At 28.5% G+C, this 25,318-nt stretch overlaps 1 protein-coding gene and 1 long non-coding RNA gene across 5 annotated transcripts; both read right to left on the bottom strand.

Moving 5' to 3' along the window:
* Positions 1–623: 623 nt before the first annotated feature.
* On the bottom strand, positions 624–3,822 carry LOC112279489 (uncharacterized). Its single transcript, XM_024514380.2, has 7 exons — positions 3,032–3,822; positions 2,623–2,757; positions 2,224–2,379; positions 1,909–2,019; positions 1,550–1,603; positions 1,236–1,323; positions 624–1,104 (listed from the first exon to the last, which is right to left on the bottom strand). Exons 1-7 carry the CDS (start codon positions 3,497–3,499, stop codon positions 995–997), a joined length of 1,122 nt encoding a protein of 373 aa, XP_024370148.1. The 5' UTR covers positions 3,500–3,822; the 3' UTR covers positions 624–994.
* A 17,304-nt stretch (positions 3,823–21,126) lies between these two features.
* On the bottom strand, positions 21,127–23,847 carry LOC141046263 (uncharacterized). Of its 4 annotated transcripts, none has more exons than XR_016504734.1 (3): positions 23,063–23,847; positions 21,916–22,720; positions 21,127–21,803 (listed from the first exon to the last, which is right to left on the bottom strand). It is a non-coding gene; the product is annotated as an uncharacterized LOC141046263 (long non-coding RNA). The 4 variants fall into 4 exon arrangements; XR_016504737.1 differs by having other exon boundaries at positions 21,127–21,724; XR_016504738.1 differs by having other exon boundaries at positions 23,085–23,847.
* Between the last annotated feature and the right edge of the window lie 1,471 nt (positions 23,848–25,318).

Genomic DNA, 25,318 nt, shown 5'->3' with positions numbered 1-25,318 from the left:
CATGGCTAGTATCCAAAAAAAAACTAAAAGTAAAGTCAATTAGTATGATTCTTTTTTTCTTGTGATGGAATGGATGGCTTTAATTAATCTCTTCTTCTATTCTTGTGACTATTACAATGTAAAATCTTTAACTAAGTTTGTTATCCTTGTTCTCATTTGATTTTAAAAAAGTCCTAAATCATATGTCAATGACTTGATTGTTGTTCGGAATATGGTAAGTTCCCATTATAACTAACCATTATAACTTCTTGTTTGAAACAATACATTCTTTAATTTATTACTTTATATCAACATCAATGATATAATTTGAATTTTGTAATAGCAAACTTCCAAAACTCTTTTAAAAACATATTGAAGAAAATTTCTCTTGTGGTTTCTTTCAATGGATAAATCTCCCATAACTCTCCTTCCAATGGTTCCAAAATCTATTAGTAATGACCTCTGCATATTGGTATGTTTCCTGGTGTGATTGCCACGTAGGAGCAAATATGTGCCATAAAGAATCCTCATTTATCCTCTCCTCCTTCAATAGTAACCCTAACCTGCTAAGAAGTGGTCACAAAAAAACATTTTACAGTTAAAAAAATTCTAGGAGATGAGTTAGACAGATCCAAGACGTTCCATTATTTAAACACCATCATTTTTTCCTGAACGTATGTAAACATAATATTATCTCCACCGCCAAAAATATTTCCTGCCTCTCAGTGCTCACTAGCTTTTCCTGACATGATCTAGTTGACAACTTAACATATCTTGTTTTTGATGTTGCTGTCAGCTTCTGGCCACACTGAACTATGAGCTCCAAAACTTGAGGTAGTTGGAACATGCTCAAAATAAACACAACTGAGTTCAACTGAGTTCGTGTATCCATAGGGGCGGTTTCATGGGGAACCTGCCTGAGAAGGTGAAAGACCGGCACGCACACTGGACGGATTTCCTGGCTGGTTTACATGGTTTGACTCAAATGAATACTGATGCAGAAGAATAATAATGATCAATTAAATAGCATTGGGTCTGCCTTCTGTAACATAGGAGGTACAAGCCAGTCTAGTGACTCCATTGCACCCAAAGACCTTGCGACTCCCTGCTTCAATGTTTCTGAATCTGTTCCAAAAAGCGATGGCAATGAGCTTTGAATCAAATGACCTATTAAGATTACACATTATTACACAATTGAACTTAACTTGAACAATATCTTGTGTAACATTAATTTCTTGACAAATTTAAGTTCATACCTTGTAAGCCACCCTTGATATCCATTATAGTCTGCATGAGACCAACGCATGAAGCTCGGATGTCTTCATATGATTCTCGCAGAAGTACCTGAAATTGATAGTCAAAGAAACGAAACGAAACGAATTTCAGACTACACGGTAGCTGGTACTGGAATACTGGTAAAAATATACCCTTTTCCATTTTAACACAGAGTTAAAACTATAAATTTAAAAAGCATCCAGTGCTCACCAATTCTCGCACAGCAATTTTCCAGGAGAAAAAATTTAAAAAAATGCTTAAATTACATTAGCATTGATTGGAGAAAGGAAAATACCAGTTCCTCAGGACCACCCATATTCCCGTACAGCGGGTCATCTATGTCTTCCATCTGTCACCATATGGCACCGCTCCTTGTTAGCATAAATTACATGATTCTAAAGCCCCTTGATTTTTAGATTGAGGGCCTTGGATTCCTATTGAGTCAAGTGGCTCAACGTAGAATGAGTCTGAATTAAGAGATAGCTCGCACATGTTGAAACAATTAATTACTAAGAAAAGTTGCTCGCAACAGTTGGCATTCTTAAGTCCTGCAATCCTGGAATGATAGTAGTGACAATATTCAAGCCATCCACTCTCAAGCAGACGCTACAGTCTCTTCATAATCAACTTTTGACGATGAACAAAGTTATTCACCTTCTTTGTTCTACAAAATTCAGCAAGGCGTCGAACTTTCTGGGTGTATCGAGCCCCTTTATCAATTGCCTCGTAAACTGTGACTTCTTTCAGCACGTCTGAAGCATTAAACTGCACGCACACACACAGTTGATAGTGAAGAAACATCTCCACAGAGTCTCGCGGATCAATCGAAATGATTAAACAAATAATTCAACCATGAAGTAAGTGTATCCATTTGGATTGAAGAGTATGCAAGCGAAGCTTCTCAATCGTGTACTAAGTAACGGAATTTATGAAGACATTTCACAAATAAATTCCAGTTAGAGACTTCACCTTATCCATAACGACAAGAAGGTCGAACAAAACAATGTCTGCCTGACAATCAAAGACGCATGAAGTGGCTCCTGCTGGCAACTTGAGTCCAAACTCTTCAGCCACTGAAACTGCTCGTGGATCTGGAGACTCTCCCACATTGTAATCCCTGGAAGCCTATATCAGATGATTATCAGAGGGAACGTTTAAATTTTTCAGTAATATCTTTCAATAAGTGGGAAGCTAGGTTTAGGGTTGTATTACTCTGTTTCCTCGGAGTCTTTTAAACTTCCACACAAGCTAGCCACAATTTTTGTTTCGAATGTTAAATTCGCTACTACAGGACATGGAAGGTGAATAATCACCACACAAAGTGTATGTACATTCCATTCGAAACGAATAATATTTACTGAAACGAACCTTAGAAGCACACTCGACAAACTCCTGCATCCCCTGCTCTTCAATAAGTGAGTTGAAAATTGCTTCGGCATACACTGATCGACATACGTTACCCTCGCTCACGAACAAGACCCGAACCTTTGTGTTCTCCAAGTCCTGAAGGAAACTCATCAAAATCGAGGTTGTGTCAGCTGGAGAGCAGATTGACTCAATGAGGGTAATCCAAGATTTTCAGATTTACTGGTGATCAAAGCAACAATTATGTCACAAGCTACACGGACATTTTGACACATGACATAATCAGGTCTAAGACTGTAAAGAAATACAGTAAACAATCTAGCGCAATCTTTTGTGCATATCATAAGATAGAGATTCCTTAGGTCTGGGCTACAATTTCGTGTCATGCAATCAAGATGCAACGAAAGATTACCGAAGTTTTCTGTATGAACGGAGAAACTCGGAAAACAGGTGTCACACAATTGCTGCTAACATCAAACTTGGGCAAATTCTTCTCGTCACCTACTGGGCTATCTCGTGCAGCTTCAGCGCCATCAGGAGCGCTTCCCGGGCGAGAAACAGAAACCGAACTGTCATAGCGGCTGCTGGCAAAAACTTTCGAGCCCCTAACTAAAGCTCCAAAAGAGTGCCACAAACCCTGGCAATCCCCAACACTCCGCCGCTGAAGTTGGAAGACATGAGAAGCACCCTCCCTAGACCCAAAATGCGGGAACGAGTTCGCAAGCGCATGCAAAGTCAACAGAGCACATGGAATGGGTGAAATAGCAAAGCTTGATGTGTCAAAAGCTCTCGCGACCGAATCACCTCCCACAGACCCCAAAGCCGAAGCTCCTACCACTAATGTGGCTCCATGGTTCACTAAAGCTTTACAAGTATACATCTCTCCCTTCCCTTAGAACGCACTACAATGTAAAACCCCTCAAATAAACCTCCGCAATCGCTCACTTTCTTACTCTCTCTCTCTCACACACACACGCACGCAGAATGCGATGTCTGCGAACTGCAAATTCTAACCCATCAGTTTCGCAATTCCTCAGACAGCACCGACACGACGCAAGGACCCAACTAATGTAGTGGAGAAGTGAAGAAGAGAAAAGAATCTGAGTGAGCAGAGTCCTACACACGCGAAAGGCGACGGGAATTCCCCGATCGAAGAGCCTCTCCCTCCCTCAGTTGCCAAAGAAATTGATTAATTGGCATTGGCTTCGCTTCGGCGAGGGGCTGGTCGCGGAGACGGTTTGGATGGCCCTATCCCCGCCTTCCAGGAGATTCGCTTATGAGGTTCCTCCACGTGGCTCCATCCTAGTGGCATTCCTGCTTCCTCAGATTTTCCTCTCTCGCCTTTCACTTTTCTTACCTTTTCTTTTCTTTCTCTCCGAGGATGCCTTTGGCATTTCTCTCCTTTGTTCTTGTTGTTGGAATAGGTGGGAAGTTAAGCATTGTGATTGAGAGATATTTTGTGTGTTTGGCAAATGCATTATTGGGATTTCGTAAGCATATGGTTCTTGTGACAAAACCGATTGGAGGTGGATTTACAATGTTTGATGAGTTTTTGCCTTTTTTTTGAAAATATATTTACATTTAGTGAAGTAAAAATAATGTTGACTATGATATGTTGCTATTTTGAAGAAAAAGAAGTAATGAACTCAAGAATGTATGAAAAAAAAAATATATATATATATATTAGTAGAAAATTTTGCCGTTGCCACAAAAAATGTATAAAAATATAATATGTAGTTGCTAAATCAAAAATTGAACACTCTTATAGGAATGTTGATCAAGAAAAAAAAGAAAAGAAAAAATAGTATATGCATAAAAATAGAATCATTTATATTTCTCCATTGTAATTGGTAAATGTAATTTTTACTTATGACAACAACTAAAACAACTAAGTTAAGAGAACTTCTAAATATACTATATTTATTGTAATATTTTTATCTTCATTATTTTTAAAGTATAAGATCTTGATCATATTTGAAGAAGTGCATTGTGAAAGGACAAGATACAACTTTCCATGTGTACATAGAGTGTTGTGTTGTAATACAACTATTAGGTGGAAAAGAAAAAATAGGGTTATATTATAGAAGAGCTTAATTGAAAATATTGTAGCAAATCACCTTAGACGTGTAGATAATAGTCAAGGAGATAATAACACTAGTAAGTGCTAATATTGCTTCTTTGCAAAATCAATCTCTACTTATTTTATATGACCATAAATGAAGCAAAATAAAGTAGACAAAAAAACAACCAATATAGGCATTTTTAGGAAGGAATTATGAGGAGTTCTTAGCAAAAACTACCTCAAGAAATTAAGAATTAATTACTGGAGAGGACTAGTTGTGAGCCACAATTAAAATCAGTTTTTAAGGCACAAAACTATGTATCCACAATAATTTTGGGATTTTTTTGGTGATCAAATAGCGGAATTAGAGAGAAAATTTGAGAAATATTCTTTAAGTGGTGATTTTGAGTGATTTGAATTTGTAATGACTTTGCAAAAGCTTTGAAAAATTAGGGGTTTTTTTTTTTTGGGTGATATTGGTTTTTTTGAAAATATAAAGAATTTATACTTTAGAGAATTTTATAAGATTGGTAGTAGATCTACAAGTGAAATTTTATAGTTGTGCAATTACAATTTTAAAAACGAAATGTGCATCGTAAGCTTGATCAAGTAATTTATTTTAAAATTATTAAAATTCAAATATATTGAGGTCTCAAAAATTACAATTTAGAGGATCAATGAAGATTTCTAAGATTTTCTAAAATTTGGCAATTAAATTGAAATGTTTTTTTAATATTAGTAGCAAACTTAATTTTTAGCAATTATATAAAGATTAAGACCAATTTAATGATAAAATTAAGAGGTATTGATGCTGGAAAATTGGCATCAAAGTTAGAAAAGGATGCTAACTAATATTCAAGCAAATCATAAGGTTTAACTTCCATTTGGTAAATTTGATCTTCTTCAAATTTTTTGTGCTTATTTTCAATTAATTAATTGAAAGATGTACAAATTTTTAGTTAAAATTAATAATTAAATTATTAATTATAGTGGTTTTAATTTGCTACAAAATTTGGCTAAGATTTTATTAAGATTTGGTCTAGGTTTGATTAAAATTAGGATTTAGGATTTAAGATTTTATTAGGATTTAAGATTTAGAATTTAAAAATTAATTAAGATTTGATTTAGATTTTATTAAGATTAGGATTTAAAATTTAGGATTTAATTAAGATTTAGGATTTAATTTTTGAATTAAATTTTATTAAGATTTAATCAAGATTTAATTAGAATTTATTTAAAGTATCTTAAAGATTATTTGAGGATTATTTTAAAATTAATTAGATTATAATAAGATTTATATAGAAATTTTAAAATTTTAATAAGATTTATTTAAAATAATTTTAATCTTACTTGGATTGTTCAAAGATGCAAAAAGATGTATCTAAATATCTTATGTATTGTAAATCAAACTTTAATGTAAGTTCAAACTTTTCTACAATCAAATGCTAATTGTGTTTCAAAGTTATCTTTTATATAATACAACAATGGAAAATCTTAGATCTATTCTTATATTCTTTAATAATTGATCTTGAGATTTTTTAATGAACATTATAAATTTTATCTTTATTAAAAATACCTTTTTTATAATTTAAATAGAATCTCTAAAAATAATGGGCATTATTTAATCATTTTGAAGAAAAGTCAACTTTCTCTTATAGTCTTTAGATAAAAGTCTTGCTTCTATAACTTGATCAATGAATTGTGTAATGATTAAACATGATTTATTGCAAAGTCCTTCATGTGGAGTAATATTTTACAATACCATAATAGGATATTTGATCTTTAGTTCCAAATTAAATAGTGACAATTTAGATAGACTTAATCTATTAAAATACTTGATTGAATAGTAATTACTAGTATTAGCACCATCTTCTATAATCACTACATTTGCATTGAAATAAATATATAAAACTCTAAAAAATCTCTCTATAATATATGTGTTTAAATCATCAATATCATAATTTTGTGTAAATTAAAAAAATATGTTGGTGACATATTCATCTTCAAGTATTCCATCTTCATCAAATTTCAAATAGATAGCTTGAATCAAATCATCTAATATTGGACCTACTTTCATATGATTTCAAAAAATTAATATATTTTTTAATAGATTTATAATTATTGATCTATTTCCAAATTATAAATGGAAATCATTCTTAGATATATTAATCAAAAATATTATATCATGAAATAATTCATAAAAGTAACAATTTTGTATAATCCATACTTTTAAGAATTCTTAAGCAAATAATCAATTATCATCAAATATATCTTTTAGACACAAATTTTTGGTCAACTTACAAACTTTAATATTATACCAAATCTTTGATTGTTGCAAAGAACCATTAATAATTTTTTTTGAGCCTTTAATAATAATAAGAAAAATTTGCAAAGATTTTCTACCAAAGACTATAATAATTCTACCAAATAATTTATAATTTCCATTTATGTCTCAAAGACATGAATCTCATAGAACTAAAAGATAAATATACTCTTATATTACTTAAAAGATTAAAAAATCATTAAAATATAGAATAATATTAAATTAGAATGGCTATTGCCAAAGGTAAAACTACTAAAAAGTCTTGAAATAAGAATAAGGACTAAAAAGGTATTGACAAGAGTGAAGAAGGCTTCATTCTTGCCTCCATATACACTATCTAATTAGGAGCTACATTTTTGTATAACATGAAGTCTGCTTAAGAATATATTAGATACTTAGTTGTAGAAGAAAAAATCGAACTTGCAATAAGATGATCCTAACATCTTGAATAGAATCCTAAATAAACCTCAATTAAATTATAAAAATGCTAATCAAACTTTAAATAATTCCAAAAAAAGTTTCAAGAACTTATAAAAGAAGCATAAAGAAATTATAAATTAATCTTAATTAAATATATATAATAAAAAAATCTTAGGGAAATATCAAAAATAAATAAATTAATTGAATTCTAATCAAAGCCTAATGTAATCTTCAAAAAAACTTAATAAAATTCTAAACCAACTCCAACCAAATCTTAATGAAAACTTAAATCTTAAATAAATTTTAATCAAATTTTAGGCAAAGCTTAATCAAATCTTGGACAAATCTTAATCAAATCCTAATTAAATCTTAAATCTTAATCTTAAGACAAATCCTAATCAAATCCTAAATCCTAATCTTAGGCCAAATCTTAATCAAATCCTAATCAAATTCTAAATCCCAATCCTAGACCAAACTCTAATGAAATCCTAAATCTTAATCACATCTTATCAAATCTTAAATAAATTATAATCAAATCCTACTTATATCCTAATTAAATCCTAAGAAAATTCCAAATCCTAATTTTAGGCCAAATCCTAATAAAATACTAAATCCTAAATAATTTCAAAAATAATTCTAAGTAAATTTTAATCAATTATTATAATTATTTGAAATTTCAATAAATATTAATTGAACTATAGATCTTAACTAAAATTTTACTCAAACTTCAACCAATAAGAAATTAATAAGTATAAAAAATTTGAAAAGAATTGGAGTCACAAATTCCAAGAAAAGCTCTCAAAACCTCTTCGTTGTTGGTTGCTTTTCTTCTCTGACTTATATGCTGATCTTTCAATGCCAATTTTACCTTTTTGAACCGTTCAATTATTCTAAAAATTAGATTGTGTGTAAATATTTAAGTCTTAATTTCTTCTATCAAATTTTGCTTCAATCCAATTAACAAATATTGTTAGATCTTGGAATCACTCACTTATTCTAAATCTCAAATTTTTAAGACCATAATCTACAAAAATCCTCATATGCTTTAATTAAATTTTTAATTGACCTCAAATTTCTTATATACATTTACAACAAGCAAAAATACAAATTTCTTAATTTTTACTTGTAAATACGCTATAAAACTTATAAAATCTTAAAATTTGTTAACATATTTTTATTTCTCAAAATCTTAATCTACCAAGTACATTATCAAGTTTGAAAATCTCTCAAAATCTCAATATTAATCCAAATGATATGAAACTAATACATAAAAATTTCTTTTTAAGTTTGCTCTAAAATTCCACTGTTTGCTTTACAAAAAATCCTCTAAATTGCCATAGGTGCTCAGTTTTGTACCTTAGGATTTGATTTGAAGCTTGGTTGGTAATTGGTCCTCTTTGAGTATCAATTCTTATCTTTTTGAGGTAATTTTTGCTAAAATCATTTAATTTTTTATTTTTTTTACATATGTCTATATTTTCTATTTCTTTAATTTACTTTATTTTGCCTTATTTATGGTTCTACGAAGTAAATAGAATCCATTTTCATAAAAAATAATTCTAATATTAATAGATTTTATTACTTTTCTTTTATTTATCTAATTTTTTTACTGTGTACTTTTAATTAGGTTCTTTTATAATAAAATATTTTTTCTTTTCTTTCACCTAATGACCATGTTACTACATGACAATGTAGCAATGTTCTATAGGACCTCTAACACATATTAATTTACAAGATATGTATATTAAATTGTAAGAGAAGTTTTTTATATGCACTGTTGTGATGTGACATGGCTAATAGGTAAAAGAGTATAAAAATTATTATATTATTGAAGATCTTAATTCAATTTATTATAAAAAATTATCTTTAAAATATAAATAATAGTCAAAAGGGTAGTAAAATTAAAAAGTACTAATATTGCCTTTTATAAAATGAGCTTCTATTTACTTTTGTTGGACCATAAATAAGACAAAATAAAGTAAATTAGAAATCTAAATGATATAAGCATATGTAGAAGAGATTTAAGATTAGATTTTAGTAAAATTTACCTCAAGAAGCTAAGAACTGATATTTGGAGAGGACCGGTTGACAATCTGGATCAAAATCAGATCCCAGGCTCAAAACCATACACATATAACAACTTTGGGGTTCTTTTCAAAGATTGGAGAGTAGAATTTGATAATAGATTTGATAGGATTTTTATGAGCATTGATTTTGTGTGATTTGAGTTTGTAATGACTTTAGAGAAGCCTTATAAAGTTAAGATTGTTTCAAATGACTCGAGTTTTTGTGAAATAAAAGAGGGTTGATATTTTGGACAACTTTAAGAATTTTGTAGTAGATCTATAAGTAAAATTTTGTGAATTGATGGTTATTTTTGTGCTTAATAAGTATTATAAATTTTAGCTTGATTTAACAAGTGAATTGAGGATTATTGATGTTTAAGTCGATCAAGGTCTAAAAAATAGAATTTTAGATTCAATGAGGATTTCTAAGATTCTTTGCAATCTATTAGTTGGATTAAAGTGAAAGTTATGTATGTAAACTTGTTTTCTTACATATATGAGAATTTTGAGATCAATCAAACACTACAAAGGAGAGTTGTTAGCACTAGAAGATTAACATCAAGATTGGAGAAGGAAGCCGGCCAACATCCTAGCAGATTTTAGGATTTTTCTTCCATTTGCTAGGTGCCTAATACACTCTCAAGCAACACTTCATGTATTAAAACATATTTGGTGAACCAAAGGTAAAAAGCTTGAAGTAGAAAATATTTAGAAAATTTCTTGGATTACTTGAATTAAGGAGAAAGAAAGCAAGAGAGTTGAAGGAGGGACTATGGATGGTGCTTCAACTAGAACTACAAGTAGAAGTACTAGTGGAGGCCAGGATATGTATTTTGATCCCGATTTTATAAGCATATTTGTGATTTTTATCTTATTTATGCAACAACAATTTATTAAAGATTATAAAGTAGATATAAAAAATAAAATAATATAAGTAGTTGTGGATAAGATTGGTCAATTTGAAGGAAAGAATATTACAAAGTATTTAAGGTGCTATATAAAAGAAGTGGAATTGAAGCATGTTCTAAAAAGAAAGATGGTTCAATTATTTGAATTAGCTACTACACCAAAGACAAGAAATCATATAAGGTTTATTATAAGATATTTTGGAGGTTTATGGAAAAAATTATCTCAAGCATTTAAGGATGAGTTTTTTTTGGAAGATAGTGATTGGATTATAAAGAAATCATTTTTTGAATGGGTTGAAAGGCCAGAGAAGGGTCTTTTAATAACATAATTATTAAAGGAGTTTAAAAAGTAATATTCTTCTTTATCAAAGAAAGAAAATCAATTATTGGTTCCAAGTAAAGTGGAGCTCTTTCTTTAAGCAGTTGATAGAGAGTTGCAAGAAAAGTTGGAAATCTTGCTTAAAGATAAAAAAGAAGATGAAGGATTGACATCAAATTGGAAAGAAGTGGAAAAGGCAATAGGATTGTTGACAAAGAAGAAAAGGAAAAAGATAGGATGAGTATTCAAAGACCATTACAAGCATCTAAAGTAAAAATATCTAACACCCATTCAGCATCTTTGATTCAACCTTCAATGGCTTCATCAAAGAAAGAAGAAATGGACATTGATGAAATCATATGTGGAATGAGAGATTTGTAAATAAAATTTGTAAAACTTGAAGAGAAGGATGAATCATCAAGAGTATCAACAAGACAAAGATTAGGGCCAATGGAAGGTGTAGTGCATAGGTGCATGTGGTGTAATAGCACAAATCATTCAAAAAAAGAATGTGAGGATTTTACAAAGGTACTATGTAAAGGATTTTTTTTTTTTTTTTTTTTTTTTTTTTTTTTTTTTTAAAGATGGTATACTTTACTTAAAAGAAAGTGGAGAAAAATTAGAGACAAATTTTGGTAAAGGAAGAATAAAGGTATTTGTACAAGATGCTTTTAAAGTGCATACAATCTCAAGCAATGAAGCATCAACATATTAGGTGGAAGCAAATTCTAGTAAATGTTTAAGTATAAAACTTGAGTTTCCAAGAGAATCTAGTTCTTTGTGGACAAATGCAATGAATTATACTGAAAGAAAAAAATTTACTAGATATGATTTAAAACAAATTATTAATAATATTTGATAAATTATTAGGTGGGATGATCTAGTAGATAGATTATATGTGCATGCTTATATTGCAAGGAGTCAACATAAAGCATTAATAGAAAAAAAAATGAAAGAGAGATGAAAATAATGATGGGCATTTAAAAAGAACTACAAGAAGAGAAAAAGTGCAACAACAAAAAAATCCTATACATGAAGATATAACAAAAAAAATTTGTACAAAACAAAGAAAAATTGGAAAAAAATAAGCAAAGGCTCTTACTTATAAATTACAATTAGATAATGAAGGTGCTACAAATTTGAAGAAGGTATTGGAGGAACAAATTTTAAGTGAAAAGGTTGAATTCACAATTGGTGAAATTTTAGGAATTACAAAGCGTGAGTTTCATGAAATTATTATTAATATAATAATAAAAAAATGGTAATCTGTAGGAGACACTATAACATCAAATGCGCAAGGAACAAGAGCAATAGAAAGCAACAAAGATGAAGAAGATGAAATATAAAATTTTAGAAATGTCTTGCAAGTAAGATTTACAAAAAGGAATGAAGACATTCAAACTTCTAATCATTATTTTAGAAGTCATTGGGCAAGGGCTACTATGAAAATTATGATAAAATTGAGAGATTTAAAAGAATCAATTGTCATATTGATTGATCATGGTTCTGAAATCAATTTGATGTCAAAAGAATTCTATAAAAGAGAAAAATGGCCTATTGATATTGAACATGGATAGATGATAAGAATAGCAAACAATTCAAACAGAGATTTGTATGGAGCTTATTCAAATATCAAGGTGGCGATAAGAGATGTTATTCATGAACAAAATTTCTTTATGCAAGACATGTCCACATATCCTATTATATCGGGACAACCATATATTATTACCAGACAAATGGAAACAAAGGTAATAGATGATAGTTTAGCTTATGCAAGAATAAGAAGTCAAGATGGGATGAAAATTATTTAATTTTTTAAGTGTTTGCACTAATCATGAGAAAAATCATGATAAGTTAAGAGAAAAGCCATTATCAAATGAGAAATTTAAAGACCTTGAGGATTTTTACCACACACCATTGTAAGGTGGAATTACAATGGGTTAGAGAAAAGAATACTCTTACTTAATTTAGAATAAGGAATATTATCTAATAAGCTTATTAGAATGATACAAGATTGTATATTATCTTTTAAGACTATTGACAAGATGAAAAAGATGGAAAAATATTATATTAAAAATATTGAGCAAAATTTGAAAAAAAATGGAAAATTGGTTGAAAATGAATTTATTTCAAGAGCATTTGAAGAAATAGGTTTTGCAAATACTATAGGAGAATTAAATTATTTATTATAATATAGATTACAAGAAAAAAATATGATTATTAATGTATATTCTAAAGAATTTTATGATAAAATTCAAAGATTTATAGAAAATTTAAGTTGCCAAAAGGTACGTGTTGAAACTAAGTATAAGTCAGTAGTAAAAAAGATCAAACCAATGGCATTGGCACTACCATTAGATTATAAAGAAAGAATAAGTAGAGCATTTAAACAACCAAATTTAAGGGATTTGAGGAAGATAGGGCATAAATTTATGGATGCTACAATAGATGGATTAAATATTGGTTGTGAGGGATTTTTGACAAAATATGAAGAAAAATAAATTAGAAATATGCTTTCACATCATAGAAAGGCTTTTGCATTTGAAGCAAATAAAATTCAGTGTATTGATCTAAGTATTATTATTTTTACTATTCTTCATGAACCATGGAATTTGTGACCAATTCTAGTACCAAGAGCATATTTATCCAAATTAATAGATTTATTCAATGAAATGATAAAAATGAGAATTTTGGAACCATCTATGGCACCTTATTCTAATTGATGGTTTATAATGCTGAAAAAAAATGGAATGATGAGATTTATACAAGAAATGCAACTTGTGAATAAAGTAACTATTAGAAATATGGATTTACGTCCAATTGTGGATGAATTTACAAAAGCATTTGCTTGAAGCGCAATCTATTCAATGAGTGATTTTTATTTAAAATATGATCAGTTTTGAAAGATACGATTATGATTGCTACTTTGTATTGCTAATGAAGATACGATTAGGATTGGTTAAAATGTGTACATTACCACAAGGAGCTACAAATTTTGTAGCACACATGATGAATAGAATGCATAAGGTATTAAGAGATTTTATTTTAAGAATAATAATACCTTTCTTATATGATGTACCAATTAAAGGATGTAAAGAAGAAAGAAAAGATGAAACTTTGAATTCAAAGGGATGTAAGAAGTTTGTGGCAGATTATATTCATGATTGTAAGAAGATTTTGAAAAGATTAGAAGTTCATTTAATCTTATTAGGGACAAAATCAATATTTGGAGTAAAAGTAGTTTTCATTGTAGGACACATGTGTAGGCTATATAGACACAAGCCAAGTATGGAAAAGATTGATATTATTAAAAAGATGAAAGAATGTGTAAATACAATGGAAGTAAGAAGTTTTTTAGGAGAATTTATTTTCTATCATGTATGGATACTTCTTTTTAGACATATAGCAGATCCATTGTATGAGTTGTTAAGAAAGAATAAAAAATTTCAATAGAAAGAAGAACAAAAAAAAGTTATAGAAAAATTGAAAGAACTTATTTCTTCACCTCCAACTTTGAAGAAAGTAAATTATGAAGGTGGAAGGCTAGTGGTATTAACAATTTTTGTAAGTCCAATTGGAATAGGTTGAGCAATTGGATAAGATGATGAACAAGGAAATAGATATGTAGTATGATTTGGAACAAAGGTTTTGAATGCTAGGCAAAGGACATATGTGCAAATCAAAAGAGAATTATGGGATGTAGTAATAGCTATGAAAAATGAAAAAGAGTACTTAATTGGGGCATCAATAGTTATAAAAATAGATTGTTTATTTTTATTAGATATAATTATAAGTTATTTAATTCTTAATATTACTATATTAAGGTAGATAACATATATCAAATCTATGAATCTAAAATTTAAATACATTACAAAGAAAGAAAATTCAGTCACAAATATGTTATCAAGAATAAGATCTTATGATGAAAAAGAGATGACTGATTTGGAAGATGATGTGTATACAAAATTTTATACTAATACATTATGAAATGAGGAAGGTATATGTTTGAATATACAATTAGAGATATTTTTAAAAGATTTATATGAAGATGAATGGAAAGATGTTGAGAAATATTTAAGCTTATTAAAGCAAGAAGAAGATTGGACAAATCAAGAATTTAAGAAAATTTGTTAAAAAACCTATGGATATTTTTTATATAATGGATATTTATGGAAGCATCCAAAGAGGAGAGGAGAAGTACCAAAAAAGATGATATATAGTTTAGAAGCTCAACAAAAGATTATTAAAGAATTTTATGAAAGTTTATGGACAAGGCATTAAGGTATTTGGATAATATTTACTAAGTTGAGAGAAGAATATTGGTGGAAGGGTATGCACAAAGATATATCAAATTTTGTAGGAACTTGTAAGACTTGTCAAGTGTATTCAAATATATGGCATTGAGATAGGTTACACCTAATATATCCTTTAACTTTACATTGTAAGTGGATGGTGGATTTAGTGGCAATACCTAAGAAACTTGGACAAATTAAGTATTTGATACTTACATAAGAAGATATATCAAATATGATTGAAGGATGACCATTAAGAATAAAGAATACTGAAAGTATATACCAATTTATAATGAAAAATATTATTTGTTGCTATGGTTGTACTAAAAAAATTATAGCAAATAGAGATGAATTGGATGCAAAAGAAGCATGAAAATTCTTTAGTAGAATAAAAATTAAACTTTATTTAATAATAGCATATAATCCAAAAGATAATGGTAAGAGTGAACATGGATATTTACCTATTGTTAAGGCATTAGTAAAGACATACAATGGCAAAGCACATGAATAGCCTAAACTACTACCATTAGGACTATGGACAGATTGCACAACTTATAGTTTGATAATAGGTTATATGTTTTTTCAATTAATATATGTATAAAAATCAATAATGCCAATAGAAGATATAGTACCTAGATAGAGTGTATTGCCTTGGAAGAATGATCTCAATAAAGAAGAACTTTTAGCATTATAGATTCAAAAATTAGAAAAAAAACGTAATGATATTAAAGTAGCAATAGAGAGATTGAAAGAAGCAAGAAAAAAGAATAAAGATAGATTTAATAAAAAAACATTGATTATGACCTAAAGCAATTGAAAATAGTGATTGAATGTTAGTTTATGATAGTAGCTTAGACAATCAACATAGCATAACAAAGAAGTTTGCAAAGAGATGGTTTGGGCCTTATATTGTCTAAAAGACATATAATAATAGAACATACTTGTTACAAGTACTTGATGGTATAGAATTGAAGACATATATAGTAGGCAAACAAATTAAATTATTTAAATAGAAAAATAAAGATATTTTTTTTGATGAAGAAGAAAATCTAATATTAGATATTGAGATGGGAGTGGAGGAGTAAATTGAAGATAAAGAATTTGAAGAAGATGAAGAGCGTTCTACATCAACATATTGAAGAATCATTGGCGCATGCTGGAAGATGCACAGATTCAAGGGAGGTGGATATCATGATGTAACATAGTTAATAGATAAAAGAATGTAAAAATTATTATATTATAGAAGATCTTAATTCAATGTATTATAAAAAATTATCTTTAAAATATAAATAATAGTCAAAAGGGTAATAAAACTAAAAAGTACTAATATTGCCTTTTATAAAATGAGCTTCTATTTACTTTTGTGGAACCATAAATAAGACAAAATAAAATAAATTAAAAATTTAAATGATATAAGCATATATAGAAGAAAGTTAAGAGTAGATTTTAGTAAAATTTACCTCAAAAAGCCAAGAACTGATACTTAGAGAGGACCAGTTGTCAATCTAAGTCGAAATCAGACCCCGAGGCTCAAAACTATACACATATGGCAACTTTGGAATTCTTTTGAAAGATCGGAGAGTAGAATTTGATAGCAGATTTAATAGGATTTTTATGAGCATTGATTTTGTATGATTTGAGTTTGTAATGACTTTAGAAAAGCCTTACAAAATTAAGATTGTTTCAAATAACTCGGCTTTTTGTGAAATTAAAGAGATTTGATATTTTGGGTAGTTTCAAGAGTTTTATAGTAGATTTATAAGTGAAATTTTGTGGATTAATGGTTATAATTTTTTTTAATAAGTATTATAAATTTTAGCTTGATTAAACAAGTGAATTGAGGATTATTGATGTTTAAGTGGATCAAGGTCTAAAAAATAGAATTTTAGTTTCAATGAGGATTTCTAAGATTCCTTACAATCTATTACTTGGATTAAAGTAAAAGTTATGTATATAGGTAGTAAACTTGTTTTCTTACATATATGAGAATTTTGAGATCAATCAAACACTACAAAGGAGAGTTGTTAGCACCAGAAGATTAACATCAAGATTAGAGAAGGAGGCCGGGAATCATCCGAGCAGATTTTAGGATTTTTCTTTCATTTGCTAGGTGCCTCATGCACTCTCAAGCAACACTTCACATATTATGATAGTGTACCACATCATTAGCTTGTACCTTAAGCTACCTTCATGTGCAACACATAACTTACTTATTGGCTAAGTTTCTAACCTATCAATCAACTATAAATATATATAAAATTAAATATACATCTATGAAGCTTTTAAAAAACTTTTTCACAAGATATATCAAATCTACTTATATTTATCTTCTACCTAGTAATTTTTATTTAGATAAATATATATATATATATATATATATATATATATATGATATTATGTCTTTGAAAATTCTATTGATTGCCTTAATACAATAGCAATGTTATTTTGGTATTTCATCCTAAATAACAAGAATTTTCTTTCTCAACATATTTGCTTATGGTGCATTCTTTGCAATACTACCTAATAAATCTTTACCAAGATAGAGCAGAGTTTTCAACATAGAGTGTGCAGTCCGTTGACTACTTAAAAGTTATGCTGTAATTCTAAAAGAAACAACACATAAAAAATAAATTCCATTACTTTAAAACTTCATTGTTGTTGTATTATAAATAAGTATTCTTTCACTTCATGATAGTTTTTTTTACAAAAAATATAGCTTTCTAGGATTATTATTTATTAAAACAAAGATATTCAAATATATGTTGTGTTGTTCATCATTCAAATTTGGCACACATTCTTCTTCTATTTTTTTAGTTTATTACAATCCTATGACATATATTTTATTAACATTTGATTTATAGTATTTTTATTTTTTATAATAATATAAATAGAAAATAAATATATATATATATATATATATATATATATATATATATATATATATATGTTTGAAGAATTTTATCAAAAAAATAGTCCATAATTTAATATCTCTCATTTCATTGGCCTTTTAATCCTATTATTTTGAATAATTGATAATCAACATTATTACAAAAACTTTCTTTGAACATTTTTCCATAGTAACTTTAGATATTCAAATAAACATTAAAGAAGAATAATAGTAATTAATATTTCAACCACTTTTTTATTTTCATTATAGAGGATTTTTTTCAATATTTATTCTTTTCTTTTTCATCTTCTAATAATTCCATTTTTAAATATGCACTCTTAAAATTTGGTTGAAATACTCTATTTATATAATATAAATCTTCAAATGAATGTGGTCTACTTACCATTGTTAAAAGAAGCTAAAGATAGAATCTTTTTTCTATATTAGGATCAACAAAATATAATCTTTTAATTGCAAATCTAAATTATTTTATTATATACTTCTTTCAAGTCTTGTTCCATACAAAATGCTACAAAAATTCTTGATACTTATATTTATACATTTAAAAAAATATAATTAAATATTTTTTCCACTCTCTATGGAATAAGACTTCAATTGTCTCATTATTTTGATTAAAAATGACTTGATACATTTTAAGAAGATACAATGCTAATCAAACCACATTTTAAAAAAATTCATGTATTTTTATTCCAAATAAATGTTATGTTGCTTGTAGAGATTTAATATACTGTACATCAATATATTACTTGATATCATCTTCTTTATTTTTAATTTGTATTGTTATAAAATCATTTCTTTTATAGATATATTTATGAATATATTTCATAATATAAACCATAGCACAAATCTTAATGTTAATATGGTAGTTATAGTTTCTACTAAATGTAAGATTATATGGAATAATATCTCAATTCTATATAATATAACTGCCAATCTTAAAAATTCTTCTATCATACTTTCTATGATTTGGAGGTAGCCATCACCATCCATTGATATTACTTCTCAATATTCTTTTAGATACATCTTTTAATATATTCTATCGTTCATGCATGGCGCTTACATATTTTGAGATCCACATAGACTATAAACCATGTAAGTGCTAATTGTCTCAAATAACAATAGATCTTCTTTTCAATAGAGAACTCTACATAATTGAGTATATCATCATTAGCTAAATCTTTTATTTTCTTGTTATTTTTAAAAAAGAATAAAAATATATATGTGAAAGACCTCACTTTTAAAATTTAATAGTATACATTCTTATAAGTGCATGTCCTAAAATATGATACTTATAAACATCTTCAATTAATGCAAGGCTCTTGAGTTTAGATATTCTTGTTACTAAGTTGGGATGATTCTTAGGCCTTTGTTGTAAAAGGAGTATACTTAAAATCTATAGCTACCATGGATTTGAAGTCATTGTATCAAATATATGTGAATGTTGAAAATATTGAATAATAGTTAATATGAAAGGAAGCATGTATTGAGTGATGATATACATATATATTAAAATATTGAGTAATACTCAATATTTATTTCTCTTGCTTCAAAAAATATTTTATGAGCTTTTCAACAAAGTAGAAACATTACATGATATTTTTTCAAATATTCTTAAAGTTCTTATATTATTTGAACTGAAAAATTGTTGTTGTGTCCCATTCTTGCTTTATGTGCAATATCTAGATCACAAATATAAAGTTGCATATAACTTACTTCTATACCTTCTTCGAATAGAAAGGTATCTATTTGATGCCAAGGCTCTTCAAATATGTAAAAGTTATACAAATTATAACTTTCTAAGATAATATTATTTACTTTTGTACCAAGGATGTAAATGCATTTGCAAAATTATATTATAGAATATTATCTTCAAAAATTTCTTTTTTTATTCATCTTGTCAATGAAGTAGTTTTCTAATTAATAATAAGAGATCTTCAAGAAATAGAAACTTAACCTTCTATAAAAACAACATATACTAAATCATGAATTTAATTTTGTCAATAGTATGATTTATTCATCTATTCAATGGAATGCCTTGCAATATGGGCATTAAACATCCATATTTTTAATATTATAACAATCTTCTAATATTTTTCTTATATTATGATATTCATGAAAAATTGCTCCACTTATTAATCAATTTTTCTTGCTTCTATATTTCCTTGCTTCTTCTTCTCATTGTGCATGTTAGATTGCTTCGTCTCATGCCTTTTATTTTAGTTGTACATTTTCTCAAAGATTCATAAGTTGAGAAATCTTTCTACTACCACCATTATTTCCATTAATCATAGTAGCATATCTTCTACATCTTATTTATTCTATTTTCTATGTTCTTCAATGATTATACATGCCCTTTGTTTTAACTATTTAATTGCATGACAATTGCATATAGATGCAACATTATTTAAGTTATTTTTATATCCATCTTATGCATTTAATTATCTACTTCTTTGTTTTTTATTTGCTTGCATGTAATGCTTAGCATGTTCATGTGTTCTTTGTCTTTATTGTGCAATAGTTCAATAATTGATGATTAGCATATTATTTGTTAAAAAAGAAAAAAAATGATTTGATAATACCTTTTGATAATAATATCTTTTAATAATAAGATTATTTTAATAATAATAATATCTTTTGATAATAATAATAATATCTTTTGATAATAATAATAATAATAATAATAATAATAATACATGGATTATTGTTATAATTTTTTAAAAATCACATAATTAAAAATATATAAATTATAATTCTAAATCACTATTATTTATATTTGTATTCAAGTTTGTTAATGAAACCTTCTTATGGTCTTTTCAATTTAAATCACACCAACAAAATAAACCATCATTATAGAAGAATAACATTTTTAGGTCCTTTGATTGTAGATGTGGAAGAATATAATGGATATGTTTAAATACTATTTCCAAGAAAATACTATGATTTATGAAAAATATCTTAGATATTACATATACTTGATTATAATAGATATGATCATGTAATATATATATATATATATATTTTTTTTATTACAATGCATAATTTTCTTAATAAATACCATATAGTTTTATTATAAAAGGTCTAATCAACCAATATAAGTTCCAAAATAATGATGAACTTTCAGCACCAAAATGATCTATATTCTTTATATAATGATGCACTACATATGCACTCATTTATTTACGTATATCCTATATATTCCAACTACATGATATATATGCATTCATCTTCTTACTGCTAGTTTGGAATTCCTACACATCTTCTAACTCTCAATGCTCTATATATCACTACAACAAAAGAAAGATTTCTTTGGCTTTGACAAAGAATTATCAAAGATTGATTCAATTGAACAATGTACTACATAGGAAGTCTTTATTTCTAGCAGTAAATTTGTAATAAATATAGCACTTATTATCTTAGTGATAACTTCGTCTATTGTGTTGCAAGAGTATCATCACCAATATTAAAGATGAGCACTACAATGATAAGAAACAATACTTGCAAATTGAAGAACTTGTTTATATAGTAGCACAATTAAAAAAAGTAACCTTATGGTACAAGTTTTTTAATATTTTAAACAAAAATATATAAGCCAAAAGATGACAAATAAAAAATTGGCTCCCATTTAAGAATTAACATATTTCATACACATAAAAAAATAAACAAAAACAAAAAAATACACAAGAATTAAAAAACTTCTAGAATTTAAGACTCACATATGTTCTAGTATTGTTGTTTATTATCATTGGTTGTTGTTTGTCTTCATAGCTCTAATAAATGTTGATTGTGGCAAGACCTTTCTGCCACAGTCTGGTGTTGTTGCAAGTTGCTGTTAGGTTTATCAAAATGATTTTTTTGCAGATTCAAACCTTACTCAGTTTGTAAATGGCTGATCAAACAAACAACAAACAGACAACAATAAAAATTAAAAACAAAGAAACACATGGATCAACAAAAAAAACATTAAAAAATCTGAAACAATAAAAAGAACACACATACACCTCTGCTCTTGCCCATACAATCCTCTTCAAATACCCTGCTGATGGTGAGTTCTCAGTCACAGCTTTAGTCCGCCATGGTGTGTCTTGTAAAGTATCAAGCCACAAAACAACAAACCCTACAGCGATCAACAAAGAAACAAATAAACAAATTGTCACATGGATCAACAAAGAAACTATAAATAAATTTGAAAGATGAATGGATAGTAATAAATTCATGAAATGAATCCACCATATAGACAAACTGGTACAACAATTATATAAATCAAAAATTCCAACAAATTGTATAGAGATTAGGGTGGTAATTGATAAGAAGCATTACTATGGATCCTACCTCAATGCCTATCTTTAGAATATTTCCTACCAATCAATTAGAACAAAGAAATATAAAAAGCTTAACAAAACGCCTAAATTATGGTTTTATATTCAAGTGCTTTTAGTAAAAATTTAGAATGAAAATATTCTTGGTATGATAACAACCAAAGATCTTGTGGAAATCTGTAACGTTGGTCTTCAAATAGTTATGTAAAACACATAATCTTTTGATTTCAAGTAAGTGTAGTAAAATAACAAATAAAGTCAAGATATCTAGTGTATATACAAATTTGAAGTTAGCATAGACTACCCACATACACATATATGAGCATAATATCTAATTCATGCATATAATAGCATAATATTATAAATATAAGCATAAAAATATCAAATAATAGTAGGAAACTTGCTTCAAAAGCACGCCAATATAATTCCACATTTTTTTTGATTAATTACACTTAATTGACTGAGTAGAAAATTTAATTAGTTGCATCTACATACCACAATTATAATCCATTATGAAAGTATTAATTCCATATTGTTGTAATGCAATATGTCTAATGAATGAAAGAAAGAAGAAAATATTATATTGTAGAAGATCTTATTTTAGAATATTTTAGCATATTATCTTAGAAATATAGATAATAGTTGAAAAGATTGTAAAACTAAAGAATGCTAATATTGCTTTTTTGCAAAATAGACTTCTATTTACTTTGTAGAACCATAAATAATTCAAAACAAAGTGGATTGGAAAATTAAATAATATAAGCATATGTAGGAGGGAGTTAAGAGTAGGTTTTAGCAAAATTTATCTCAAGAAGCCAAGAATTAATACCCAAAGAGGAGTAGTTGTCAACCTAAATCAAAATCAGACCCTGAGACACAAAACCACATACCTAGAATGACTCTAGGGTTCTTTTATAGATTGAAGAGTGGTATTTGAGAGCAAACTTGAGAAAAAATATTTAAGCATTGGTTTCATGTCATTTGAATCAATATTGAGATTTTGAGGGATTTTCAAAGTTAGTAATGTTCTTAGTAGGATTAGGATTTGAAAAATAAAAATATGTTTACAAATTTGAAGATTTCTTGTGTTTTGTGGTATGGTGAAATTTGAACAAAGTGTTGGTGTACTAGTTGTGAATATATATACAAATTTTGAAATTCATAGAATGGTTAGATTAAAGCATATAAGAGTTTTTGTGGATTGAAGTCTCAAAAATTGGAGTTTGAAGATTAGTGAGTGTTTCTAAGATCTTCAGCAATTTGTCAATTACATTAAAGTGAATCTTTTTTTTGTATAGATACTAGACTTGATTTCCAATGTTTGAGTGAAATTTTAGAGCAATTCAACAATTCAAGAAGGAGATATTAGCACTGGAAGTTTAGCATTTAGGTTGGAGTAGGAAGCTATCCAACACCCGATTGAATTATTTAAATTTTTTCTCAATTAGTAAGTGCAATCAATTTCATCTTTCTTGTGCTTGTTCCTAATTAAGATATTAAGAAGTATGCAAATTTTGAGTTGATATCAATGCTTTGATCATTAGTTGTTGAGATTCCATTTTGCTATAAGGTTTGTTAAGAGTTTGTTTAAGATCTAGGGTTTGATTAAGGTTTACTTTAAGATTTGTAACATTACTTTTCTTTATATTATATTTTTGTTGATTTTATGATAGTTTTTATTATAAGTATTTTATATTTCTATTTTAATCCACAATATATATATATATATATATATATATTTAGTATCCACTCAATATTGAATTTAAATTATTAATTTATTCAAGAGCTTCTATAATAAAAAAATACTTTAGATTTAAACAAATATGAAAAGTATCAAAAATACCCTTGAAATATGTGGAAATATCAAAAATACCCCTGAATTCTTGATAATTGCAAATATACGCATGATTTTTGTCAAAATTGCAAATATGCCCCCTGATAACTTATCACAAGAATCCTTTTTTTAGCTGTTTTCGGGACCCAAGCCGCGTGCCGCACAATTCTAGGCACGGCACTTCTGGGAGCTCTGCCGGCACCTCCGCCACTGTCGCCGCTGTCGCCCCTGCCGTCGTAACTTCACACTTCGGATGAACCTGGCCAGCTGCTCTCAGTCAATGTGGCCCGTGAACCTTTCGAATTTCCGAATGAGCTCGTTTGCATCCCGGTCGATGCAGCAGCTTGTTACAGCACTCAATCGACACTCCAGAATACAAGCTCACAAAGAGCTAATTTGTTGCTCAACAACCAAAACCAAAGCATGATCGCCGAACCAATGCTTAAAACTGACAGCATCGATTACAAACCTGTGTCAATATTGCAGCGCACGTGCCAGCAGCCGCAGCTGATAGCACATTCGTTCCAGTGCTCATCTTACATACTTCAGCCTTGACCAAATGACACTGCTTGAAGATGCTGAACTAAAGTAATAAATTATCTACGAAACGATCGACTACAGATTCTTTATGCCACTACGTTCATACAGACATCGGGTCCTTTCCTCTCCATGAATGCCTGTCTTCAGATCCTCTCTGTAGGGTCTTGTTGAAATTGTAGTCGCACACGAAGGTGTTCAATTGAAGAACAAAACCTACCAATGCACACATCACCAAATTCTGTGGGCACATCGAAAGCTGCCTTGTGAAGCTGCAAAGAGTAGTATCTATGTGGAAGATTGAAACACAGTGCATTTTACTTTAATGTTCAGAAAAAAGTGCTTACATGCTTACACGAAATGAACTTGTGATGCATGAGTGTCGTTCCTAAGCTACAATTAATTCCACGAAGTTGGGGCGACTGACCTGGACCACAACTCGCAAAGGGAGACGATCATTCTGAGCGGCGTGCATGCACGCATCCATGGATAGCTTCTTACAATCCATCACTCTGCAAATCTTTTTCCGTTCACTCTTTGTAAGCATTGGATGTTCCTGCAATTCAAAAATTTTCCCAACTCAATGTCAGATAATCTACAACCCCCTAAAGCTTTCGAGAATATCACAACCTTGCCATGATAATTCAAAAAAGAAAAAAAATGCATTATAATTTCCAGCGTTCTAAAGTAATTTGATAAAGCGATAAGAATCAA

The sequence above is a fragment of the Physcomitrium patens genome, chromosome 1 (genome assembly GCF_059467195.1).
Source record: "Physcomitrium patens ecotype Gransden chromosome 1, ASM5946719v1, whole genome shotgun sequence".
NCBI classification, from domain to species: Eukaryota; Viridiplantae; Streptophyta; class Bryopsida; order Funariales; family Funariaceae; genus Physcomitrium; species Physcomitrium patens.
This window is presented reverse-complemented; position numbering and strand designations above follow the sequence as displayed.